The sequence below is a fragment of the Rosa chinensis genome, chromosome 2 (assembly GCF_002994745.2).
Source record: "Rosa chinensis cultivar Old Blush chromosome 2, RchiOBHm-V2, whole genome shotgun sequence".
NCBI lineage: Eukaryota > Viridiplantae > Streptophyta > Magnoliopsida > Rosales > Rosaceae > Rosa > Rosa chinensis.
Genome location: NC_037089.1, coordinates 71,488,476 through 71,512,405, shown reverse-complemented (window position 1 = coordinate 71,512,405; position 23,930 = coordinate 71,488,476). Strand labels below are relative to the sequence as shown.

Genomic DNA, 23,930 nt, shown 5'->3' with positions numbered 1-23,930 from the left:
TTGGCCCAGAGTGTCACTGATAATAATGGACAGCTGCAAATGTATTCATTGGCAATAGGTCCCAATGATCTTGACTTGAAATGATCGTGCTTTCATGGATGATTTCATCCAGCGCGAATGTACAAGTGGCCTAAAGCTCCAAAGCCGAATATATGATCTTCAAGCTCAGAGCAACTTATGCAGACCATTAAATCACTAGCAGGCATGATATTATTCTGAAATAGGCAAGGGATACTGTTCGCAACAACGACAGGGATATTTGTGTGAGACCAAGGATTTAGATTTAGGGTGGTGCTATTCATACACCATTTTTCTCTATTCACACACCCCCTCTATTAATCTATTATTTTAAATATGTTTTAGAGAAACGAGAATTGAGAGAAAATTGCTATGTATTCTCATTGATAATAGGGGCCTCTTTATATAGAGAATTACAATGTATAGAATCTGAATCATACAAGGAAATGTAATCATACATTAAATAGGGGCCTCTAAATTCTTTTAATTAAACCCTATTACCACTAGGTCCAGTAACCTAGAGTTTGGGCCAGACATATATTTTGGATTTACTTAAACGCTCCCCCTTGTGTCGCCCAAACGTGGTGCTTCTCTCGTTGTCTCATTAAAAACCTTGCTGAGTAACAAAAACCCTGTAGGACAAAAATAACCTTAGTCGAAGGGGAAAAAGAGCACAACACACCCTACATGTTTAGAGACCATACATGTAGACATCTCCCCCTGATGTCTGCATCTCCCCCTAATGACTACGGTCATGGGAGTTCGGATAACTTTTGCAAACGATGCTACCAACATGTTGCTCAAAAGTGGAATTTAGATAATGACTTAGTGAACAAGTCTGCCACACTCTCCTCAAATTGAACCTAGTTCACTTTGATATTGAAGAGAGTTTGTTGTTGCTGATTATCCTTGGTGTTGTCGCCTTTGATGTAGCCTTGCTTCATTTGTTCAAAACAAGTAGCATTATCCTAAATGCTCGTAGGCTCATCTGTGGTAGACTTCAAACCATAATTTTTCAAACATGCGTAATTATGGATCCAATCTATATACATTCGCGAACCACTCCGTGAAGAGCAATGATCTCTGCATTGTTCGAAGATATAGCAACTAGGGTTTATTCTGTAGACCTCTAAGATATCATGGTCTTTACCCATGGTGAACACTTAACCAGATTGGGAATGTCCTTTGTATGGGTCAGAGAGATACCCAATATCAGCAAAACCTTCCAAAACACATGTTGTTTTGGGATGGGGATAGAGGACGCAGGCCAGTGTTGGCGGCGTTCCTGGTGTGTGATGGGTCTGAATCCATCATCTCTTTGTAGGGATTGAACAAGCCCATATCAATCGTATATCTCAAGTACTGAAGGATACCTTTTACACCAATCCAATGGCGTTGCGTTTGCGCAGAGCTATACCTTAGCTAACAAGTTGACTGCAAATGAGATGTCCGATCTTGTGCATTGAGTTAAGTACAATAATGCACATATTGTACTTAAGTAAGGCACTCCTGCCTCTAGCACATCTTCATCATCATCGTTTAGACGAAGAGGATCCTTTTCAGGATCAAGACTACGGACGATCGTGGGGGTGCTTGAAGGTTTGACCTTGTCAAAATGCCTAAGCATCTATCAACACGATGCTCAAGTTCCAAACTGAGATATAATCGTGTTCTCTCAAAATCCTTCATCTCAAACTCGGATTTCAAGTGTTCAGTGGTTTCCCTTAACTCTTTAAGGGGCTTCCAATGAGGATCATGTCCAACATGAACTACGATAGAATCCAAAACTTGTTATGGAAACGCGCGGGCATATCCCTTCCCAATCAAGCAGTCACTTTAGTGAGCATTTCAACCTTATTGCAAACGCGCTCCGTGATCTAGAGCAACCTGACTTGGGTAAATGAAGTTCACCATGAACCTTCATGTATATTCCGTATCTAGATCCCTATAGAGATACGTAGTGACCGCATTTGTAAGCTGCATGTTCAGTTATTCGAAAACTACCAAACTGACAAGGTAGTGGAGTGCAATGACATCCATTACGAGAGAATATGTCTCATCGTAGTGGATTTCATGGCGTTTTATGAGAAGCCTTGCGCCATAAGGCGAGATTGCCATCTATTTTTCTCATCACGCTTTCTAACGAAGACCCATTTAGTCAATAGGTTTTATGTTAGGAGGTGTTTGCATCACTGGCTAGAAAACCTTCCTCTTCGTTAGAGAATCCATCTTAACCTGGATCGTATCTTTCCATTTAGGCCAGATTTCTCTACGTTGGCATTCATTCATCAACGGAGCATGGTTCGATATCATCGAACTCAACAAACTCAGGCGTAACGAAATGTGCAACCACATCATCAATTATGATGGAGTTTCTATCCAACGTCTCATGTACACTAGTGTAATTTTCAAAGAGCTCTATATTCTCAGGAATAGGTTCTGACGTTGAGGTGTCCCCTAACGATAACCATAACCCAGAAGATTCTCATAAGACGGATTTCGAGTCTTGATGATCAAAGGATTGGAATGTGTCAAAGTATCATTCGAACCCACGGGCCTCCCACACATCCTAGCTGGGGCCATGGCCTATAATGCCAAAGTGCCACTCTCTTTGGCATTGGTACCATCCCTACCTCAGTGTAGGGAGGCACTACATCCTCTCGTACGAACGTCCTTCCTTGCAGGCATGTTTGCAGCATATTTGTTTGATCTTGTCACTTTAATGGGGATTAAGATAAGACATAGTGGTGACAGGCCAAGACAATTCCTGTCATTCCTGCTGAACATCCATGTTCTTTTCTCCCCCTAACGACGGGAAGATTGTCTCATCAAAGTGACAACCCGCAAATCTAGGGGTAAGGAGACCGCCTTGTAAGGTTATTAAGTGGCGGACGATTATTAGAGTCTCAAATCCAACGTAGTTGCCCATTCGTCTGTAAGGACTTGTCATAGTGTGTTGTGGCGGCACAATTGGCACATAAATGGCTCACTCAAATATGCTTAAGTACAATACTTGTACCCAGTCACTAGCTGTAACGCAGAGGTAGATTGAGTGGCAGTGGGTCGTAGACGAACTAGCATAGCTGCATGCGATATTGGGTCACCCCAAGGGGATGTAAGGAGATTGGTGCGCATTACCAATGTCCTGACTACCAGCGTAGTCATTTCCGCGAGACCATTTGGGTGTGTATATGGGAATATGATGTCCAACATCAGTCTCATTGCAATAACTATCAAAAGTCTGCGATGTAAACTCTCTAGCATTGTCAAGTCCAATTGATTGAATATGATGATTTGGGGAGTGAGCCCGTTGTCATATGACATGTGCTAAGAGTGTAGTATAAGCAGCATTACAAGTGGACAATGACACAACACGTGACTAGTGTGTTTGCGTGTCAACCAACATCATAAGATATTAAAACGTCCGCAAGTTGGTTGAATCAATCCACAGAATCCCCATGGATTCTTTGGAACAGAATGAGTATTATCATATCATTTGCATTGGACAGTCTCAATCCTAATTTCCCTAAGGAACATGTTTTGTAAACGAGCGAGAGGCTTTAGAAGCAACCAATAAGGATTGTGGTTGGGCCTGAGCGTTTGAAATGTTATTTGAAGCAAAGTTGGTGATTCCAGCATCACTTAGGCGCAATCACCATGATGGATACCATCCATGGCGTCATGGATAGGGACTGTGCCAGCCTTAGGCTGGTGGTGGACGGCTGCGGTGCAAGAAGCAGCAGCGGCGGTCACACTTAGTCCAGGAATCAACTTTTGATTCATGCTTCGTTTCGTTTGAAAGAATAGATGTCCGTGTGAAGTCTTTAGTAGACGGATCATGAGGACTAGGATGACCTATCCTCTTGTGACAAAGCCATTATGTGTCTAAATCTAATAGATCTTCTCTTAGAACTTTATTGAATTTAATAGCTTGAATAGTGACATAGAGTCCACAAGAGAGACACATAAACTTCTCTAAAATGCGCATTTGTTCGCAATCATTAGAAGTATTGCAAAGGAACTCATTTCCGTTCTCTACATGCGTTTTCGCATGGAATTCATTAGTCATTCATAGGTGCGATTTGCCCTAGGAGCGTAGAGAGTTTCTGTGACAGTAATCAAGGTACCATTTGGCAAGTGGAACTTGGCTATTCCATGTCCTTGAATTAATACTGATGGCCCAGTCATCGTAGTCACAAAGAAATATGCTCAAAATCAAAATGGAGTCATAATGAAAAGAACTCAAAATTTTATTCATAAGTCAATGGAGTACATCATTGTCTCTTAACCATTAGGAGAATCTAATCCAAATGCTTAGCTAATGCAAAACAAAGGTAGTCGTTTGACTTCTATCGATTACTCCAAAATAAATATGACCAGGTGATAGAGAGATATCGGTGGAGCAAAGCTCGCTTAAGTACCACTGATCTCAAAACCTTCCTAGACATCATACTCATTTTGGATGAGTCTATGTGAAGAAAAACTAAACCAATGGCATTTACTAAAAAGTATATGGCAATTGCCTATTACATCTCTTGGAAAAATAAAGACTTAAACAGAATTGGCAATCTATTAATCCCAGCTAGATTTGTAGACTTCAACCCTTCACTCTAGATCATCTTCTTGATCTTCTTGTTCTACATAGTGAGCTTCTCTTGCTTCACAATATGCTTTGTAGGCAGTGACAATTTCTTCACGAGCTCTACAAATATGTGCCCAATGACCGGATACTCCGCATCGAGAACGTACATCTCTTTGCTCAGACTCCATTGATTGAGGCGCTTTGAAAGCGTCATTTAGATAGCTCTTAATGTTGGTGGCTCCACCAACATGGCCAGAGGCATTGCCACCCTTTCTCTTTCCACGTTGACCTCTTCGGTTCCGTGTTCGCCTATTTTGGCAGTTACCTTCCCAAGTAAAGAGATTATATAGACCAGAATGTCCAGAAGTATCCCTAAGATTAGGGTTTCATTCTTGGCGCCCTTTCTTAGGGGCGCGACTATAATTGCATTCAAGAATATGCTATGTTTCCACATATCTCGAATTATAGTTCTTCACAAGGAAGTTGTCATGCTTTTCAGCGACATTCATAGCTCCAATGAGCTCATGAAACCTTGTGATCCGTCCTGCAGTAACATCGATTAGATAGTTTTTAGCAACCATCAATGTAGAGATGGGGAAGGTAGAGAGAGTCTTCTCAATCAACATCGTATTTGTGATCTTTTTACCACAAAATTACATTAAGGATTTAATGTGAAGTGCTTTCGAGTTGTAGTCAAGAACTGACTTGAAATCACAGAAGCAGAGGCTATGTTATCTTACTTCTAGGTCAGGAAGCATGGAGTCACGAACGTTGCCAAATCTTTCTTCGAGTGAGACCCACAGCCTTCTGGGGTCTTCGTCCATACACTCGTACTAGAGCGAATCATCCATATGACGAGTCATTAGGATGATGATTTTCGCCTTATTTACCTTTAAGACTGCCCTATTTGCTTCCAAAAACTTGAGCTTGCAAAACAGTTAGCAGGTCCTGGCTAGGCTCAAGAATAGTATCCAGGATTCCATCGGCCTTGAGATGCTGGCAGACATCACGAATCCACCTATTATATCAAGAGCCAGTTGTTCCCAATGGAGCAAAGTCCAATTTGTTCAGGTTACTCGTCCTAAAAGAGAACAAGAAAAGGGTTAGTTTTGGAAAGGAAAAAGCTACCATGAAAACATATAAATTTTTTTAGCGTAATTGCTTCCAAGAAATTCAATTCTAAGAGGTATTGGATTAGATCAAAACAATGACGTATGTGGTCGATCATAAATTCTCTACAAACTCTAAGTTTGGAGATGTCAACAAGTTCCAAGTTTGGAGTGAGTACGAACCCCCACAGTTTGGATTAATTAGGTCTCCCCTATGATAAAGAAAGGGGGGTAAAAGAAGGGAGTTTGCAAGTCCCTGAGAAAAAGAAGAGAAAAGAAATAGAAAACTTCAAAAACTAGAACCTTTAGTAAAAAATACCTCGAAATCGATCGCCGGAAAATTTGATTGGAAAGTGACTGGAAAAGTAGCCAAAAAGTGGTCAGAAGTCTTTGACTGGAGGGTTGACCGATGTTGATTGGAGGGTTGATGTGGCGATCTGCTGACGTGGCTGATGAAGAGGATGATGACATGGCGGAGCTGATGCGGATGATGACGTGTCTGGGGCTGTTGGGCTGACGTCAGCGGGCTTCTGGGCCTAGAGCTTTCTTCTTCTGGGCCGAAGCCTTGGGCCTGTTGCAGTTGGTTTCTCCGTCCTCCATTTTTTTTCTTTTCCTTCTGCCGGTTTTTCTGCCGGACGTTCAGCCTGTCGGCTCAGCATGCTTTATACAAGGTTTTGGTCTATTTCTTTCGGTTCCTGAATGTTTGGTCTGAGAAGCTTCTGTTGCCAAAATTTGGTAGAAATTGGAGGTTCGGAAGGTGGTGAACTGGTGGAATATTTGCTGAGGATGGTTTGGAGATTCCGGTGGCCGGTTCTGTCGCTGGTTCTGGAATCCTTGGGTGGAGGTCTTCAAAGGGTGCGGCGGGGGCCTAAAGGTTTTGAAGGTTTTGTATTCGGATTTAGGGTTTTGGCTATTAGGTTTTAGGGTTAGGACGACGTGCTGATAACGTGTTTTAGAGAAATGGGAATTGAGAGAAAATTGCTATGTATTCTTATTGATAATAGGGGCCTCTTTATATAGAGGATTACAATACATAGAATCTGAATCATACAAGGAAAGATAATCATACGTTGAATAGGAATCTCTAGATTATTCTAATTAAACCATATTACCACTAGATCAAGTAACCTACAGTTTGGGCCAGACACATATTCTGGATTTACTTAAACAAAATCAATTTTTTTTTTTTACAAATTAGCCTAACTACTCTCTCTTGCAATTAAGTTTTTTTTTTCTTTTTCTTTGTCTTTCTCTCTTTGGCAATTCAATCATCCCCAAATCCTAAACCCTTATTTTCCTGCAGGCACAGAGGACTTCAAAACTCTTTTCGATTCCCTTTTTTTTTGTCCATCAAAAACTTCTCTAACATAGTTATTCTATCTCTCTAATGTGATGCTTTGAAGTTCAATCAAAGAAAAATAAGCGATGTTAAACCCATCTTTGGAGAAAATTTTACACTTGATTTCCAATGGAGACATGTAAGAAAAATATGAGTTTCAGTGATCATTCAAGTGTTAGAAATCTTAAATCATAGTCATGAACAAATCACCGCAGTGAAAACAAAAACGTGAACAAATCACTACGGCAAATTTTAATCACAAACAAAACTTCGCAATGAATTCCCCGCAGTGAATATTCTAAACTATCTCAAATTGAATACATGAAATTAAACTATCTGTGTAATACATTCTAGGAAAGTAAATAACAATCTTACTTGAACTACTCGAGTTGTCCATTTGGTTCTTCTCCCGATTCCACCTTTATTTTTCTCTTTCAGTTGATGGGACTATTTCAGAATGAGAAAACAACATTGTGTATCAGCAGGGACCAAATCTGACATATATACCATTAGCCATTCACGTAAGTTTCTTCCATCAAGAAACTGTCATCATATGTTAACTGTATTTTCAAACTGAAAATCAGATAATACCTCATAACTGCATTTATTTGAATTTCATAATTCTAACAGATTATAAGTAGGACCAAATATGATTTAATATAGTCTCTATACTTATTTCAATGCTTGAACTCAAAAACCAGTTATACATATATCTACATTCAGCTTTATACAATGTCTTGTTCATTAGGATATCTAACAATCTCCCACTGAACTTGACATTGTTTAGAATCTAGATATCTATATAGGACAGTTTACTGAAGTGTGCACCTTGAGTTCAATTCACATTAACAATCTGTTTCAAAATTCTGTCAGTTATATTTAATAACAATGAATCTAAGAATGTCTTGGTGAATTAGCAAATCACCAACATTCCAAGATCACATTGCAATAAATAAAACCACATGAATTCCCTCAAAACACAGTAGTAATATACGCCTAAACTTAAGTAATCATCTTCATATAGGCATATATACCGTCCTATCAAAATTTCAATATAATATTGAAGACTGAAATCTATTTTGTACTCAATATCATTTGTCTGCAAATTTGCTGTGTCTTTAACAGCATACTGTAGTTTGTACAACTTGATTATGCAGCAAACAATAAATGAAATACATGAACATGAATGAACTACACTGCTTTATTCATTCTGAAAGAATAAAATCACAGTACATTAATTTTTAAGTACAAATGCTGTTAGTTCACTTCAACATCTAGACTTTTCAAAACTCCCATATTTTTGACATGTTCAACAAAGTTGGACACTGGCAAAGCTTTTGTTAAAGGATCTGCCAATTGATCCTTTGTACCAATCTTAATCACTTCTATTTCACCATCTCTAACACTTTCTCTAACAGCAAAATACTTCACATCAATATTCTTGGATCCTGATGACCTTTTGTTGTTCTTTGAAAAGAACACTGCGGATGAATTATCGCAGTAAATAGTCATAGGTCTTTCAACAGATTCAACCAATTTCAATTGAGACACAAAATTCTTCAACCATAATGCATGTCCAGTTGCCTCAAAGATTGCTATATATTCTGCTTGGAATGTTGAAGCTGCTGTCAAACTTTGCTTTGCTGTTTTCCATGAGACTGCTCCTCCACCTAAAATAAAAATGTAACCTGAAGTGGATTTCAAGTCATCCATATCAGATTTATATGATGCATCTGCATATGCTTTTATCTCAAATTCTTGACCTTCAATCTTCTTGTAAACCAGCATATAATCTTTGGTCCTCTTCAAATATCTCAACACTTTTTTCCCCGTAACCCAGTGTTCATGCCCTGGATTTTCTTGATACCTTGACAATATATTTACAGCAAATGATATGTCAGGTCTTGAGCATACCTGAGCATACATTAAGCTCCCTACCAATCTTGCATAGGGCACATTTTCCATATTCTTCTTTTGCAATGCATTACTTGGACATTGACCTTTATGCAGTTTGTCTCCCTTAGATACAGGTGCCTCTCCTTGTTTACAGCCTTACATACCAAATCTGTAAAGTACTTTATCAATATAATTTTTCTGAGACAATCCCAAAACATAGTTTCTTCTGTCCCTTGTAATTTCTATGCCAAGCACATAGTGAGCCTCTCCCATATCCTTCATATCAAACTGATTTGAAAGAAAAATCTTTGTTTCTTTCAGCAAACACATATTACTGCTAACTAGTAGAATGTCATCAACATAAAGTATCAAAAAGATAAAATCACTTCCACTTGTTTTCAGATAAATGCATTCATCCAACTTGTTCTCCAAGAAACCAAAATCAGTGATTACCTTGTCAAACTTCAGATACCACTGTCTAGAGGATTGTTTAAGTCCATATATAGACTTTCTGAGTTTGCATACTTTGTTTTCATCTTCCACAAACCCTTCAGGCTGTAACATGTAGATTTCTTCATTTAAATCCCCATTTAAGAATGCTGTCTTGACATCCATCTGATGCAGCTCTAAGTCAAAATGTGCCACTAGGGCCATGAGTACCCTGAAGGCATCCTTTGTTGAAACTGGTGAAAATGTCTCATTATAATCAACTCCCTCTTTCTGACTATAACCTTTTGCAACTAGCCTTGCCTTATATCTTTCAACATTCCCATCTGCATCCCTTTTGGTCTTGAAAACCCATTTACAGCCTATAGGATTGCGAGTATCAGTTCTATCCACCAAAAACCATACCTCATTCTTTGCCATGCTTTGCCACTCATCTTCATAGCCTGCTTCCATTTGGCACTATTCACAGATTGCATTGCTTGTTTAACTGAGATAGGATCACTTTCTTCTTCTAAATCAAGTTTTGCATTTATCTGATATATGTGATAATCATCAGGGATTGCTGACCTTCTTGTTCTCCCAGACTTTCTCAAAGCTATAGGTTGTGCAATTTCAGGTTCTACAACCACCGCAGTAGCTTCTGCAACTTCTGCATTTTCAGCTTGAACTGCACCACTTACTTCACCATTTTGTGCTTCTTGTCCTGCAATATCTATAACTTGATCATTGTGATCATGTTGTGCTTCATGTCCATTTTGTTCATGCAATGGGAATAATTCCATTTCAGCGGCAACTCTATTATTTTCTGTTTCACTGCAATAATCAGTTTCATCGCAGTAACCAGGATAAACAAACTAGTCTTCAAAACCGTTATCTGATGAGTTTGCATCCATGTCATCATCCACACCTTCTTGCTGATCAAGCATTTCATCAAAAAATGTGGCCCTATGACATTCCACAATTCTAGTCCCACTACCTGGACAATAAAACTTGAACCCTTTTGATTTTTCAGAATAACCAATGAAGTAGGAACTTTTAGAGTCAAGTTTACCAGCTTCTACATTATTCACTCTAGCTTCTGCTTTGCATCCCCACACATGAAAATGGTTCAAGCTTGGTTTATAGCCATACCATAACTCGAATGGAGTCTTTGAAACTGCTTTGCTTGGAGTTCTGTTACAAATGTAATTCGCAGTCTTCAATGCTTCTCCCGACAGAAATTTTGGTAAACCAGACCTCAGAATCATGCTTCTAACCATATTTATCAATGTTCTATTCCTTCTCTCTGAAACTCCATTTTGCTGAGGATTGTATGGAGTTGTGTACTGTGCCACAATACCACATTCTTGCAGATACAGTGCAAATGGACCCTTGTGCTGTCCCTTTTCTGAGTATTTTCCAAAATATTCACCTCCTCTGTTAGACCTGACAACCTTAATGAGTCTTCTAGTTTGTCTCTCAACCTCATTTTTAAAGATCTTGAAGGTATCCAAGGCTTGTGATTTTTCAGAAATTAAATAAAGACAACAATATCGTGAAAAATCATCTATAAATGTGATAAAGTAACAATTACCACAAATTGTGTTGACTGGAAAAGGACCACAAATGTCAGTATGCACTAAGTCAAGTAAATGATCACTCCTTTTGGAACCAATTTTCCTAGAGTTAGTCATTTTTCATTTTAAACAGTCAATGCAGGTCGCAAAATCTTCAAAATCTAAGGGTGGCAGAATTTCTTGCTTAACCAGATCCTTCAATCTTTCTTTCGAGATGTGGCCAAGTCTTTTATGCCAGAAGAAGGATGAACAATCATGATTAAACTTCCTTTTAGCAGTAGGATTCTTAGATAACACAAAAATTTCTTTATTTTGACTAGACACAGATTCTGCACTAACACAGTTAACAAACCAATAACCATCTATTATTTTTGCTTCTCCAAAACACTTTGAATTATAATAGAATAACATAACTTTATTATCACTAGAGAATTTGAAACCATTGTTTGATACAAACTGAGAACTAGAAATCAAGTTCCTACTAATACTAGGAATACAATAGACATTATCTAGTTCTAATACAAAGTTATTCCTAAATACAAGCTTGACAATTCCTACAGCTTTTACAGCCACCTTTTGACCACTTGCAGCGCACACCTTTGTCTCATTCTTATGTGGGATTGTTATACTTGATAATCCCTGTAGTGAATTGACAATATGTATTGGTGAGCCAGTGTCAAACCACCATGAATTGTCAGGCATAAAAGCATTTGACTCCAAATTAAAAACTGATTTTGACAAAAAAAAAGTACCTTTCTTAGTCAACCAAGCCTTGAAACCCTCAAAATCTTTCTTAAAGTGACCTGGTTTCTTACAGAAGAAACATTTTATCACACCAACAGGTTTTGAGGACTTACCCTTGTTGTTGTCAGTCTTAACAGCAAGTTTGGAGGTGCTCCCTTTGTGATTCTTGTTCCCAAACTTCTTCTTGTGTTGTGGCTTATTAATCAGGTTAACTAATACATCCTTTACCTTTTTCAGAATTTCTTCCTCAACCTCCACACAAAATGAGATTAGTTCATTCACACTCCACCTTTCTTTCTGAGTTTTGTAAAGTGTCTTCAAATGATCATATTCCTCTGGCAGTGAATACAGTATCATGTAAACTAGGAATGGATCCTCAACAGACATGTTCAGTGCCCTGAGTTTCCCCGCAGTATCAGAAGCCCTCATTATATATTCTTTGACACTCCCTTTGCCATTGTATTGCATTCTGGTAAGAGACTTCATGAGATTCCCTATTTCTGCCTTGTCTGAGACCTTGTATTTCTCAGCAACAGAGTTGAAGAACACTTTTGCATATTCTGAGTCTGGAATGCCTCCTCTCACACTCTCACTTATACTCTTCTTCATCATGATCAGTGCCATCTTATTATGCTTATACCACTTTTCATATTTTTCCTTGCTTTCCCTGCTTGCAGTTGGTGTCAATTCCTCAGGTGGATCCTCCTTCAACACATGATCATAATCCAAAACTCCCAAATTCAACTCAATGTCACCTTTCCACTTCTTGAAGTTTGAGCCATTCAAAAATTCAATCTGACTAATGCTCATAGGAAAGTGCATGGCTGCATATGAAGTAAATTCAGTAAAACATTCTAGTTTATCTGAATACCAGAATTGTTTTCAAGTCCCAAAATAAATGAAAATTCATAATTTGAACATTCATTTAAACTAAAGTCATATGAACAGAAAAAAGAAACTCAATCATATTCAAGATTCTGACAGCCTTTGTGGCATACTGATCTTTAATGATATCTAAATGCTCAGTGTTCTGCATATGCAGAATCATGAACCAAATGTTTGATATGGATTTCTTTGGAAATAAATATCAATTTAATTTTAAGTTTCATGATGTTATTGGTGTAAAATAGACAAAACAGATAGTTTCTTGTATACTAAGCCATTTTGACAGCATGAAGTATGTGAAACTTAATTTGTCTAGTTTACAGTGTTATCATGATCTATCTGATTCTTAAGGAATTTCATGTTTAAAGCCACTTTGGCAGCATATAAGATCAAAAAATCATACAGAAGATCAAGTAACATAATGAATTTCAAAATGTATAACAGATATTAGAAAGGGAAACATTCATTATGTCAAGTGTAAATTATGCAGACATATATATGGAGATACATATATAAATATTAACTTGATTAATGAAAATAAAACTAAATGCGGATTATAATAATATCTTGATCCCAGAATTCTATATAATTTCACAGAACATGTAAATCAATTTGAGTATAGCATGCTCTTATACCAATTGTTAGAAATCTTAAATCATAGTCGTGAACAAATCACAGCAGTGAAAACACAAACGTGAACAAATCACTACAGCAAATTTTAATCGCAAACAAAACTTCGCAATGAATTCCCCGCAGTGAATATTGTAAACTATCTCAAATTGAATAAATGAAATTAAACTATCTGTGTAATACATTCTAGGAAAGTAAATAACAATCTTACTTGAATCACTCGAGTTGTCCATTTGGTTCTTCTCCCGATTCCACCTTTATTTTTCTCTTTCAGTTGATGGGACTATTTCAGAATGAGAAAACAACATTGTGTATCAGCAGGGACCAAATCTGACATATATACCATTAGCCATTCATGTCAGTTTCTTCCATCAAGAAACTGTCATCATATGTTAACTGTATTTTCAAACTGAAAATCAGATAATACCTCATAACTGCATTTATTTGAATTTCATAATTCTAACAGATTATAAGTAGGACCAAATATGATTTAATATAGTCTCTATACTTATTTCAATGCTTGAACTCAAAAACCAGTTATACATATATCTACATTCAGCTTTATACAATGTCTTGTTCATTAGGATATCTATCATCAAGTCCCTTTGAATCCATCATTCCTGGTAAGATTCTAACTAAAATTATTTGGTGTATTTGAATCCATTGAGCATCTATAGAACTTTACAACACAGCCTAATAATGATAGTCTTATGATTATAGACATGATTTGTTCTACTATATTATGCTATAATACGAAAGATTTTGCCATAGGAAAATTATACAAATATGATTTTAGGGGGGGGGGGGTTCAAAGGAGTGATTGTTTGTGGGGGTTGAGGTGGGTTTCAGCAAGGGTTTGTGTTTCTTATTGAGGGTTGATTGGTTTTGATGCTTCTAGTTACTCTTGTATATTAGCTTTTATTTTTAGGGCTAAATACTAGTTAGTCCCTTGTGGTTTAGGTTCAAAATCAATTCAGTCCCTGGACTTCTAATTTCATCAAAAACACCCCTGCACTTTCAATTTTGATCTAATAGGTCCAATTCATTAATATTCTGTTATGCGTTCAAGTAATAGTTGGATTATTTGTTGTAAAACTATTTATTTTTAATAGTAGGACTCACTCCTAAATTGACTATGCAGACCACCTCGACACCACATCATAAAAGATAGGCCATTTATGAGCCACATTAACAAGTTAAATAACTCAATTGTCGAAAAACTAACAAATTGGACCTATTAGATCAAAATTGAAAGTGCAGGGGTGTTTTTGATGCAATTAGAAGTTCAGGGACTGAATTAATTTTGGACCTAAACCACAGGGTAGTAATTTGTATTTAACCCTTATTTTTATGAAGCAATGTTATGGACACATACATTGGTTTTTGTTATTTTCTACCAAATTATTTGGGTAATTGATGCTCCAATATACATTATTGAAGTATTTTTGCTGACAACTCTATCATTGCTTCTAGTTGAAAGGAATTAAATGTGTTGAGATAAAGATAGCTTGCTCTTTGCTACTGTAAGTTCATGTGCAACTTTTTACTCTCTGGTTTAATTTGCAGCCCTAACTATGATTTATGCATTTCATTTTTATAATGTACAAACTTTTTACCATCTATATATTTCAGTTTAGTAACTATAACTGTTACTCTAAATAACCCACTAATTATTGTATTGACATTCTCTTCACAATTTTGAATTAGGTCTGGTACCTTTTTACCTAACAATCAGAGTGTGGAGAGCAAAAACTGCTGAAATTAGTGTTACTTGGAAGATCTTTGTATCATAATATCTTAGTAGCAAAATAAATTGATTTATTGTATAATGGTTGATTCATGATTGATTTGCCAAATAGAAAAAAGAAACAAGAAAAAGAAATATAATTACAAGGGAGGGTAGTTGGGGTAATTTCTAAAAGAAAATTAAATTAAAGTAATAAAAAAAATAGAGGGGGTATGTGAATAGAGAAAATAGGTGTGTGAATATCACACCCTCAAACTTAGTTTACTCCCTCAAACTTTTAGTCGAAAATCAGTTTGGTCTCGAGTTTTTTTTTAATCACGATGGTCCCTACACTTCTAATTTCCATCAGCCGCTTTCAAATTTCAAATTTAGCCTCAATCGTGACATCATTTGCTAACTTCGAGCAGACAAAGGGCCCCACTTTTCAAATTTTGACCCTCATTTTAGATGAAAAGTCTAAACTACCCCTGGAACAACTTGAGTTCCGCCACCACCGCCCAATTTTGGACTTATTTTGCAGAGAGACCTTAAAACCCTCTCTCTTTCCTTATAGGCTTCACCTTTATCCACAGCTCCTCCTCCCCTAGCTCCCGATTCTACCAGAGACTATTGAGATCAAGTTTCTGTCCCAGCTCCGCACGTTCTCGACTGCTTAAAATTCATCGAGGACAACCATTAAAACGACAGCGGTTTGAGCTGCGTTATAACGTCAGCTAGTGCTTCGTGGTTGGAGAGAGCGAATTCAAGAAGGTGAGGATGCTGGGGCTCATTTCAATTCAGTCGTTCTTTAACAGAGAGGAAAGAACTGAATCAGAGATCTGATTGGGTCAGGGTGTGGACTAGACGAACTGGTGTTGGAGGTGGTGGTGGCTTTAGTGGTGGAAGAGGTACTGTGAGAAATTCGGTTTCATAGTACAATTCTTGATGATGGGTCTGTCTCACCGCTTTGTTCTGCCAGAATTTGGTTCAAGCTGAAATCCCAGATGACAAAAAGGTTCCTTATCCGAAATCAAAAATTGGGTGTGAGTCACCACCTTTATAATCATCGGAGTAATTACTGGAAAAGGGAATTTCATTTTTTGTTAAAGAGGGGTTCGAAACCGAAACATAAACATGGATCGATTTCGTCTCACTCAAATTCTTCAAATTCATCTCCGAAGAGTGAAATTTTCTCACCAGTCAAAAGAGTTTCAAGCAAGAAGCATCATATTCTAAATCGAAATTGAAATGTGGGTGGTTGGCATCTCTGTTGGGGTTTGCAATTCGTTGAGGGATGATTCTTCTTCACCACCGAGGAAAGCTGGTTGCTTCTGGTGTTCTCCAAAGACTAAAAGTTCTTTGTCTCAAAGAAAGAGCAAGGAAAATGGGGGTATTAGTGGTGGCCTTGGTATCAATTTCAGCAATGATGAAGAGCTCTTATCGAATTTGGGAAGTTTTTTGAAGAAAGAGAGCAAAGCAAGATGCTAAAGAAGGCGATGAAGGAAGAAGAGAAGATCAATAGAGAAGTTGAGAAAATTGTCAAGTGGGCTAAGAAAGAGCGGACTAGGTTGAATGTCATTGGTAGTGATGATTAGAGTAGTATTACTACAATAATGACAAGTAATAATTTTGGTTTTGATAGAAGCAAATTAGCATTTATAGTGGAAATCTGTTTTTCTTTTGTGTGATCATCTTATATGTAAGTAATGGTTAGAAGAAGTGTGATTAGAAGAAGAAATAAAGCTGTGGTAGTGTGTTTAGGGTTTGGAATTGGGGGTGGACAGGGAAATACTTATTTTACCCTTCTTGCACGGTTAAAAGTCGAAAAGTGAGACCCTATGTTGGCTCCAACTCAGCAAGTGATATTACAAATGGAGTGATTTTGAAATTTGAACTCGGGTGATGAAAAATGGAAGTGTATGGACCATCATGAATTAGAAAAAAAGATAGGGGACCAAATTGATTTTTGACCCAAAATTTGAGAGAGTAAATTGAATTAATCCTTTTTATAATTTAACATTTGCCAATATTTTAGCAATATTTAAAATATTTTTAAAATTATTTTTTGAATACCAACTACAAGTGTGGATATTTCTCCGAAATTTACGGAACTTGTGCAAAGTGAACAAAAACAAAGATGTCTATTTATCTATGTCTAACGCTTGTTTAATATAAGTTTCTTTCTTCTTTTGTTAAATAGAATGAGAATAAAATGGACTTTGTCCCTCTTCTTGTTACTTAGACGAGGGTTATAAAGGAGGGTAGATTTGATTTGTAGCGGTAATCATATGGTTTAGGCTTAGGGTACTTTTATAATTTTAGTTGTTCTATGTTTTGCTGGAGAATAGAGATTCCTACATAAAAAGGTCACAAAATTGTATTGATTTCTTTAGTATTAAAACTTGATACCTAATATATGTTTAATTGATTTCCAACAATATATGTTCAATGTCAGTCGGAGTGGGCAATGGAGCGTGCTTGTCATTTGAGATTATATCAGAGTGAGTCCTTGCAGACAGTATATTGGTTTCTTGAATTTGGTCGTCAAAAAAATGTGTTGGCTCTAATTACCAACTAATAAATAGCAACAATCACATAGGAATTGACGTGTGTTCCTAAGTCTTTTTGAAGAATAAAACCCTAGGAGAGTTTTTCTCTCAACCCTAGTTTGTCTACGGCCTCCTTGCCTCTCTCAACAATTGCTTCGTCCCCTTCTCTTCTCGTCTACTTTCTCATTGACTATGGCCTCCATTGATGCGGTAACAGCGAGCTTTGCAGCCTCGCTTGCTCTTGCTGAAGGGGGTCGTGCCCCAGATCTGGGGAAGATCGGTGGAGGTCCTATACGCAAGTCCACCGTGACCGCGACAAAGGGTAGCGCGCTGCCCTTATACCATCAATTTGACAGACGATCAGATGGATCTATTTTCTTTCACTGGGATTAAGCGAGCGTTGATCGCTGTTTGGGCAGGGTTGTCAGCTCAAGGGATCTAATATGGCTCTGGGATCCGGGTCCTAGATGGTGGCTTCGCTGTTTCCTTGCAGCTCTGTCATTGATGGGGATGGTAGTGGTGTGAGGCTGTGCACATGTGAGGTTGACGACGGAGGATATGCTGTGCGTCGTGATGGGGTTTGGTGGTCGGTTAGCGTAGTGGTTGACCACGACGCCGTTTAGTGCGGCTATGTCGGAGACGCAGACGAGGTCAGTGCTGATGGTCGGGAGGAGATGGCGTGATTGGATGCCAAACAGAAGTTGGGTGCATGTCCAGATCAAATCTAGCAAAGGCTTTGGGTTGCTGTTGGGTTCAGATCAGAATCCATTCAATGGGCTTAACCTCTCCAGGGGGGTGGATTTGGGACCCAGGAGATGCGATGATGTTGTTCAATTATCCTGTTTTCTTTTCACTGGGGATGCTGGTTTTACTTTCCTGTCGACTGTTCGTTTCTACATTCTATAAAGAGTCTCAGTACATTCACGCTGTGAGTACCACAATTGCGTGCCTTGGCGAGCAGTGTGTTTTAGGCTGGGACGAGTCTAGATTTGATTGGTTGATTGATTTCTTGCATGCTCAGATCGCAGATTCTAATGGTTTGATCTACAAATCTCAAAGTCGTGACAATTGTTATATTGTTGGTAATTATCTTGAGGAGGCTGAGAATTCACCTTTAGTTTCTGCTAGATTTCCTATAAGTGTTTCAGAGCAATGTTCTATTGTACATGGACAAGTTATTGGTGTAGTACACCTTCTAATTTGTTCTACTTTAGCTCTAGGGTTAAGTCTTTCTTGGCCGTTGTATGCTCCCCATTGGGATGCCCTCATGAGCGATTTCTATTGCTAATTCAATGAATTTCATTTCCTCAAAAAAAAAAAAAAAAAAAAAAAATTGACGTGTGTTCCTTTGTAATATTGTCATATACAATTGGCTGCCCTATCGGCTATCAAGTTACTTCTCAGTCAGATGTCAATGACCTTTAGAGCCTATATATTGGACACAGCTTGTGGCAAGAAGAAACTGAGAGCAACTCTCACAACTTTCCCATATTTTAATTTTTCTCTATTTTAAGAAAAAAAAAAAAGTCTCTTTTGCTCACATATTTCCTATAAATATCCCCATTTTAGGGATAGTGAGAAAATAGAAAATAAAATTCTCTAAATTTAAAGCAATCTCTAAAATTTTAAGGAATAAATATGGAGATTTTAGAAATTGCTGTAAAATAGGAAATTTATTGGAATTGGAGAAGAAAAATTGCTTAAAGCTTTGACTTTTGCTTCCCTAGCTATAACACAAAAATATAGAGAAGTTGTTGGAGTTACTTTGAGTGTCTCGCATTGCTAAAGAGTAGGTCGCCAATTCAGTTGTCTACGTGAATTTTGGTAGCATGGCGGTCATGACACTAAATCAGCTTGTGGAGACTTCCAGATAGTAAGTTTCATTTCTTTTATGGGAAAATCGTCCTTACAGTACCTGACCTTTGCCCCATTCTAAACTTCAGTACCTCACGTTTAGATAATATCAAAACGGTACCTCAGGTTCTGACCCCGACCGAAGAATGGTACCTGGAGCCGTTAGTTCCGTTACGGAAGCTGACAGCTGTCATATTTTGATCATTAAATGACCAATTTGCCCTTATTTTTTATTTTCCTTAATTTTCTTCATATAATACAAAAAAAAACAAATTTTTTTTTTTTTTCTGGGAAATCCCAGCCACAAAACCCAGAAACCTGCTTTCTCTCTCCATGACGACGTCGTCTCAGTCCCAACAATCCACTCCCTCCTCCTGGGCTTTGCTCCCTTTGAGGACCCGGATCTCGTTATCGCTTCTGTCAAAGTTAACGGACGCCACTCGCTGACCAAACGGCACCATCAACCGCCGTCTCATGAGCTTCCTCGACTTACGCTCCTCCGCCACTCCCTCAGCTCCCTACAAAGGCGTCACCACCTCCGACGTCACCGTCGACCAAACCCGCAACCTCTAGTTCCGCTTCTTCGTCCCCTCTACGACGTCGTCTTCCCCCGCCTCTTTACCCGTCGTCGTTTTCTTCCACGGCGGCGGCTTCAGCTTTCTCAGCCCCGACTCCTACACCTACGACGCCGTCTGCCCCAAATTCGCCTGGGAAATCCCCGTCGTCGTAGTCTCCATCAACTACCGCCTCTCCCCGGAGCACGGCTACCCCTGCCAGTACGACGACGGCCTCGACGTCCTCAAATTCCTCGACCAAAACCCCGACTCCCTCCCCGACCTCGCTGACTGCTCCCGCTGCTTCCTCGCCGGAGACAGCGCCGGCGCGAACATTGCCCACCACGTGGCGGCGCGAGCCTGCTACGAGCCATTTCGGGTCGTGAAACCAATCGGGTTGATATTGATCCAACCGTTCTTCGACGGCGAGGAACAGACCGAGTCCGAGATCCGACTCGAGGGCGCGCCGCTGGTGTCGGTGACCCGAACCGATTGGCTGTGGAAGGCTTTCTTGCCACAAAACCCAGAAACCCGATGGCTTCGTTGAGACTGAGGAGATTTGAATGAGAGAGAGAGAGAGAGTAACAGTAGGGAGAAAGAAAAAGAAATAGAAAAAAAGGAATTAGATAAAAAAAATTTAGATTAAGACATGAAAAGACAAATATATCCTTCAACTATCAACTTCCGTAACGGAGCTAACGGCTCCAGGTACCATTCTTCGGTCGGGGTCAGAACCTGAGGTACCGTTTTGATATTATCTGAACGTGAGGTACTGAAGCTTAGAATGGGGCAAAGGTCAGGTACTGAAGTTTAGAATGGGGAAAAGGTCAAGTACTGTACGGACGATTTTCCCTTCTTTTATGTAATTAGGCTTGATCCTGTTATTGGTGAATCAACTATTCTGCCGCCTGAGTTGTTAGCTGAAATCAATGAAAGAGGCTGGCTTAATAGCAAGTTGGTGGCTGCAGGAGCAAGTGCTTAGCCATCCATCAGTTGGTGGATTTTTAAGTCACTGCGTGCGGTTAGAATTCAACCATCGAGAGTGTGACAACTGACAACGTATTGGAGTGCAAATTGCCAATGCTTTGTTGGCTATTCTTTGGTGACCAGCAAACAAATTGTTTCTAATCTAGTAACAAATGGGACATCGGAATGGAGATTATCAACGATAACCACAGATACGAAGTAGAAAAGCTTTTTAGAGAGTTAATGGAGGGAGAGAAGGGTAAGAAAATGAAACATATATAAGGTCATAAGGTGGAAGAAGGTGGAAGAAACTTGCGGCAGAAGCCACGACTCTAGATGGTTCTTCATCCGCAAACCTGGACAATTAATTAGTGAACCAAGTTCTTCAACGGAAACGCTAGATGTTATCCATCCACAATTCCATATTAAATGTAATAATTTTGATCTCGACTTGAAATTGATTGGCAATGTATGGAGTTGTGTTTTATTTTTTGAAAAAGAATGTTAAGTAAAAGGTTTGGTGGGAAATTAGAATTTAGCTAAAAAGAACTGAGTGGGATTCTAAAAATTTTGCTCGTCATTTATGGCCCACCGTAAAGTAGGTTGTTAATGACTTTAAAATCACCTCATTTACAGGGCATATAAAAAGCACACCTTGCAGCTAGAATTCAAAGTCTTTTATGGCACACAGAACATGTCGTAAATATAATATGGCATTTACGGCGCACCTGAAAAGCACGTTGTAAAAAACCATAAAAGGAAATCTTTCAGAGCGCACAAAAAAAACATATTGTGAATGACACTATTTCACTGCACACAATCTATGCACGCTGTAATTTACGCCTTGTCAAATATTAGTTTTTGTTGAAGGATATCAGGATTTTGTGTACCTTACCACACTAGGATTACTATCTATAGTTGTAATAGGAGAGAATGTTCTAGATTCCTAGTTCTAATTAGAATAGGATTCCTTGTACTCAAATATTATGTACTTGTACTCCCTATATATAAGGGTCCTATTATCAATGAAATACATAACTATTCTCCTAATTCTCTCTATAAATTCTCTCTACAATTCTCTCTTCCTTAAACATGTTATCAAAAAACACGTTATCAACTCAAAATCCAAACCCTAAAACAAATAGCCAAACCCTAAATCTGAATTTAAAACTTTGAAACCCTTTTTGCCTCCACCATGTACCTTGAAGCCCTCGACCCCAAGAGTCAAGAACCGGAGGCAGAACCACCAGAACCGGCCTCCAGAAGCTCCAAACCGTCCACCGCAAATCCTCCCCGGTTCGCCACCTTCCAGACCGCCTATGGCAGCTAAACTCGGCCACCAGTAGTGCCTCGACATCAAGATTCAGGAACCGAAAGCAGAACCTCAAGAACCAGTCTAGAGGTCACTAAACTGGCCCCCAAAACCGCTGAATTGCCAAAAATCGGCATAACTAGTTTTTAGCCAATTTCTGCCTTTTCCTGTCAGCACCGACAGCCATCGGCCACGCCTAGCAGCCCCGGTCAACTCTAGCACGTTTGCATCAACACGCGTGTGCATCAAGACTTTCAAGCTTCAAAACAACAAGTTTTAAATTAAAGTTTCTGTTTTTGAATTTAAATTAAACTTTATTTTCTTCGGGGATTTCCAAAATCCCTTCTCCTACATCCCACCTTTCTATAACGTGGGTTTGATTCATAAAATCGGAACCGTAGGGAATTCACATTAAATTAAGAACTACGAGCGTTCGTAAACCACGAACTAAGAGTGTTCGTGAGCATCAAAATATTACAAACTACGAACGTTCGTAAGACTTCGGACTAAGAGCATCTGCAAACATCGATTTTGACTTTCAAACATCATTGTTTAGGTCTAATCCAAATATTCTTGGAAATCGATTTCTTGGTAGCATTAAGGCTCGAAAATCTTATTATTATTAGTTTTCGTGGAAGCATTGACTCTGAAATTAATCCGTTCTTGATTTTCTTTTTCAGGATGTCAGACTTAAACGAGCTCGTTTTTTTTCTTTCTAATTTTAAAATAAAGAGGATCAAAGGGTTTCACTCATGCCCCCATGGTGACTCGAACCCATGACTTCGTACATAGGTAGTGGGCTAACACCGCTTAGTCAAACGAGCTCGATTTAACTCCATTGGAATCTATGAGCATGGAATATTTCATGTGGGCTCATAATGTTGAGCTCCACCTAATTGCCCTTGATTTATTGCCTACAATCCAAGAGCCCTGTTCTAAAAGAACCGCTCAAGACTCTCAGACTGAGATAGATAATTACAGGGCACTTACCCTGATGAAGCACCACATGGAGATGACACTCCAGTTTGAGTACATGAATGAGGATAGCGACACTCCATTTTGATTACATGATGAGGATACCGCAAGAAACCTTTGGGTAGCGTTTTGTGAACGTTTTAACAACATTCACAATTTTTCAAACTTAGAAGCACGATGAAATTATCTCCAATTTTCTAACTTTGACAGAGTTATGGAATATTGTTCGGAAGCTCTCCACATCAGATCATTATGCATGCCTATGGAAAAACTATCACAGAAGGACAATTGATTGAGAAAACCCTAACTATCTTCCCCGTCACTGAATTAAGATTCTCTTAATTCTATCCAATCTTAATCAACGAAGGAAAGATTGATAGGAGCATAAATGCGACGTTTATAATGTTTAAACCCTATATTTTGCTAAGTTATTTCCTTTAACTTGATCAATTTAACTTAGTTAGTGTTTTTCAGGTGAAAATGGAGTCTCAAGGTCCGAAAATGGCTAAGGAAAGCACAAGTGGCGCAGAAATAGAAGAAATGAAGAAATGGAAGTTCTCCCAGTTTGACTAGGAAAAGGAATCCTAGTTGGAGTAGGAATCAGAAGCTGACTTGGATTCAAACTCTTAAGTCGCGGAAATTAGAAGTTCTACTTGGACAAGGAAACCCAATCCTACTCAGATAAGGAATCCTAGTGTGACAAGGAGTCCCTGTTGGATAAGGATTACTCAAGAAGGTTCCGGAAGAGTGTAGAAGAATTGCAGAAAAGAAGTTTGTATTCAACTAGG

At 38.6% G+C, this 23,930-nt stretch overlaps 1 protein-coding gene and 1 pseudogene across 1 annotated transcript; one reads left to right on the top strand and one right to left on the bottom strand.

Moving 5' to 3' along the window:
• Positions 1-8,305: 8,305 nt before the first annotated feature.
• LOC121051330 (secreted RxLR effector protein 161-like) lies at positions 8,306-9,013 on the bottom strand. The gene has a single exon (XM_040513569.1). The coding sequence runs from the start codon at positions 9,011-9,013 to the stop codon at positions 8,306-8,308; it is 708 nt and encodes a 235-aa protein (XP_040369503.1).
• Positions 9,014-19,668: 10,655 nt separating this feature from the next.
• LOC112184919 lies at positions 19,669-20,436 on the top strand (annotated as a pseudogene).
• The last annotated feature ends 3,494 nt before the right edge of the window (positions 20,437-23,930 follow it).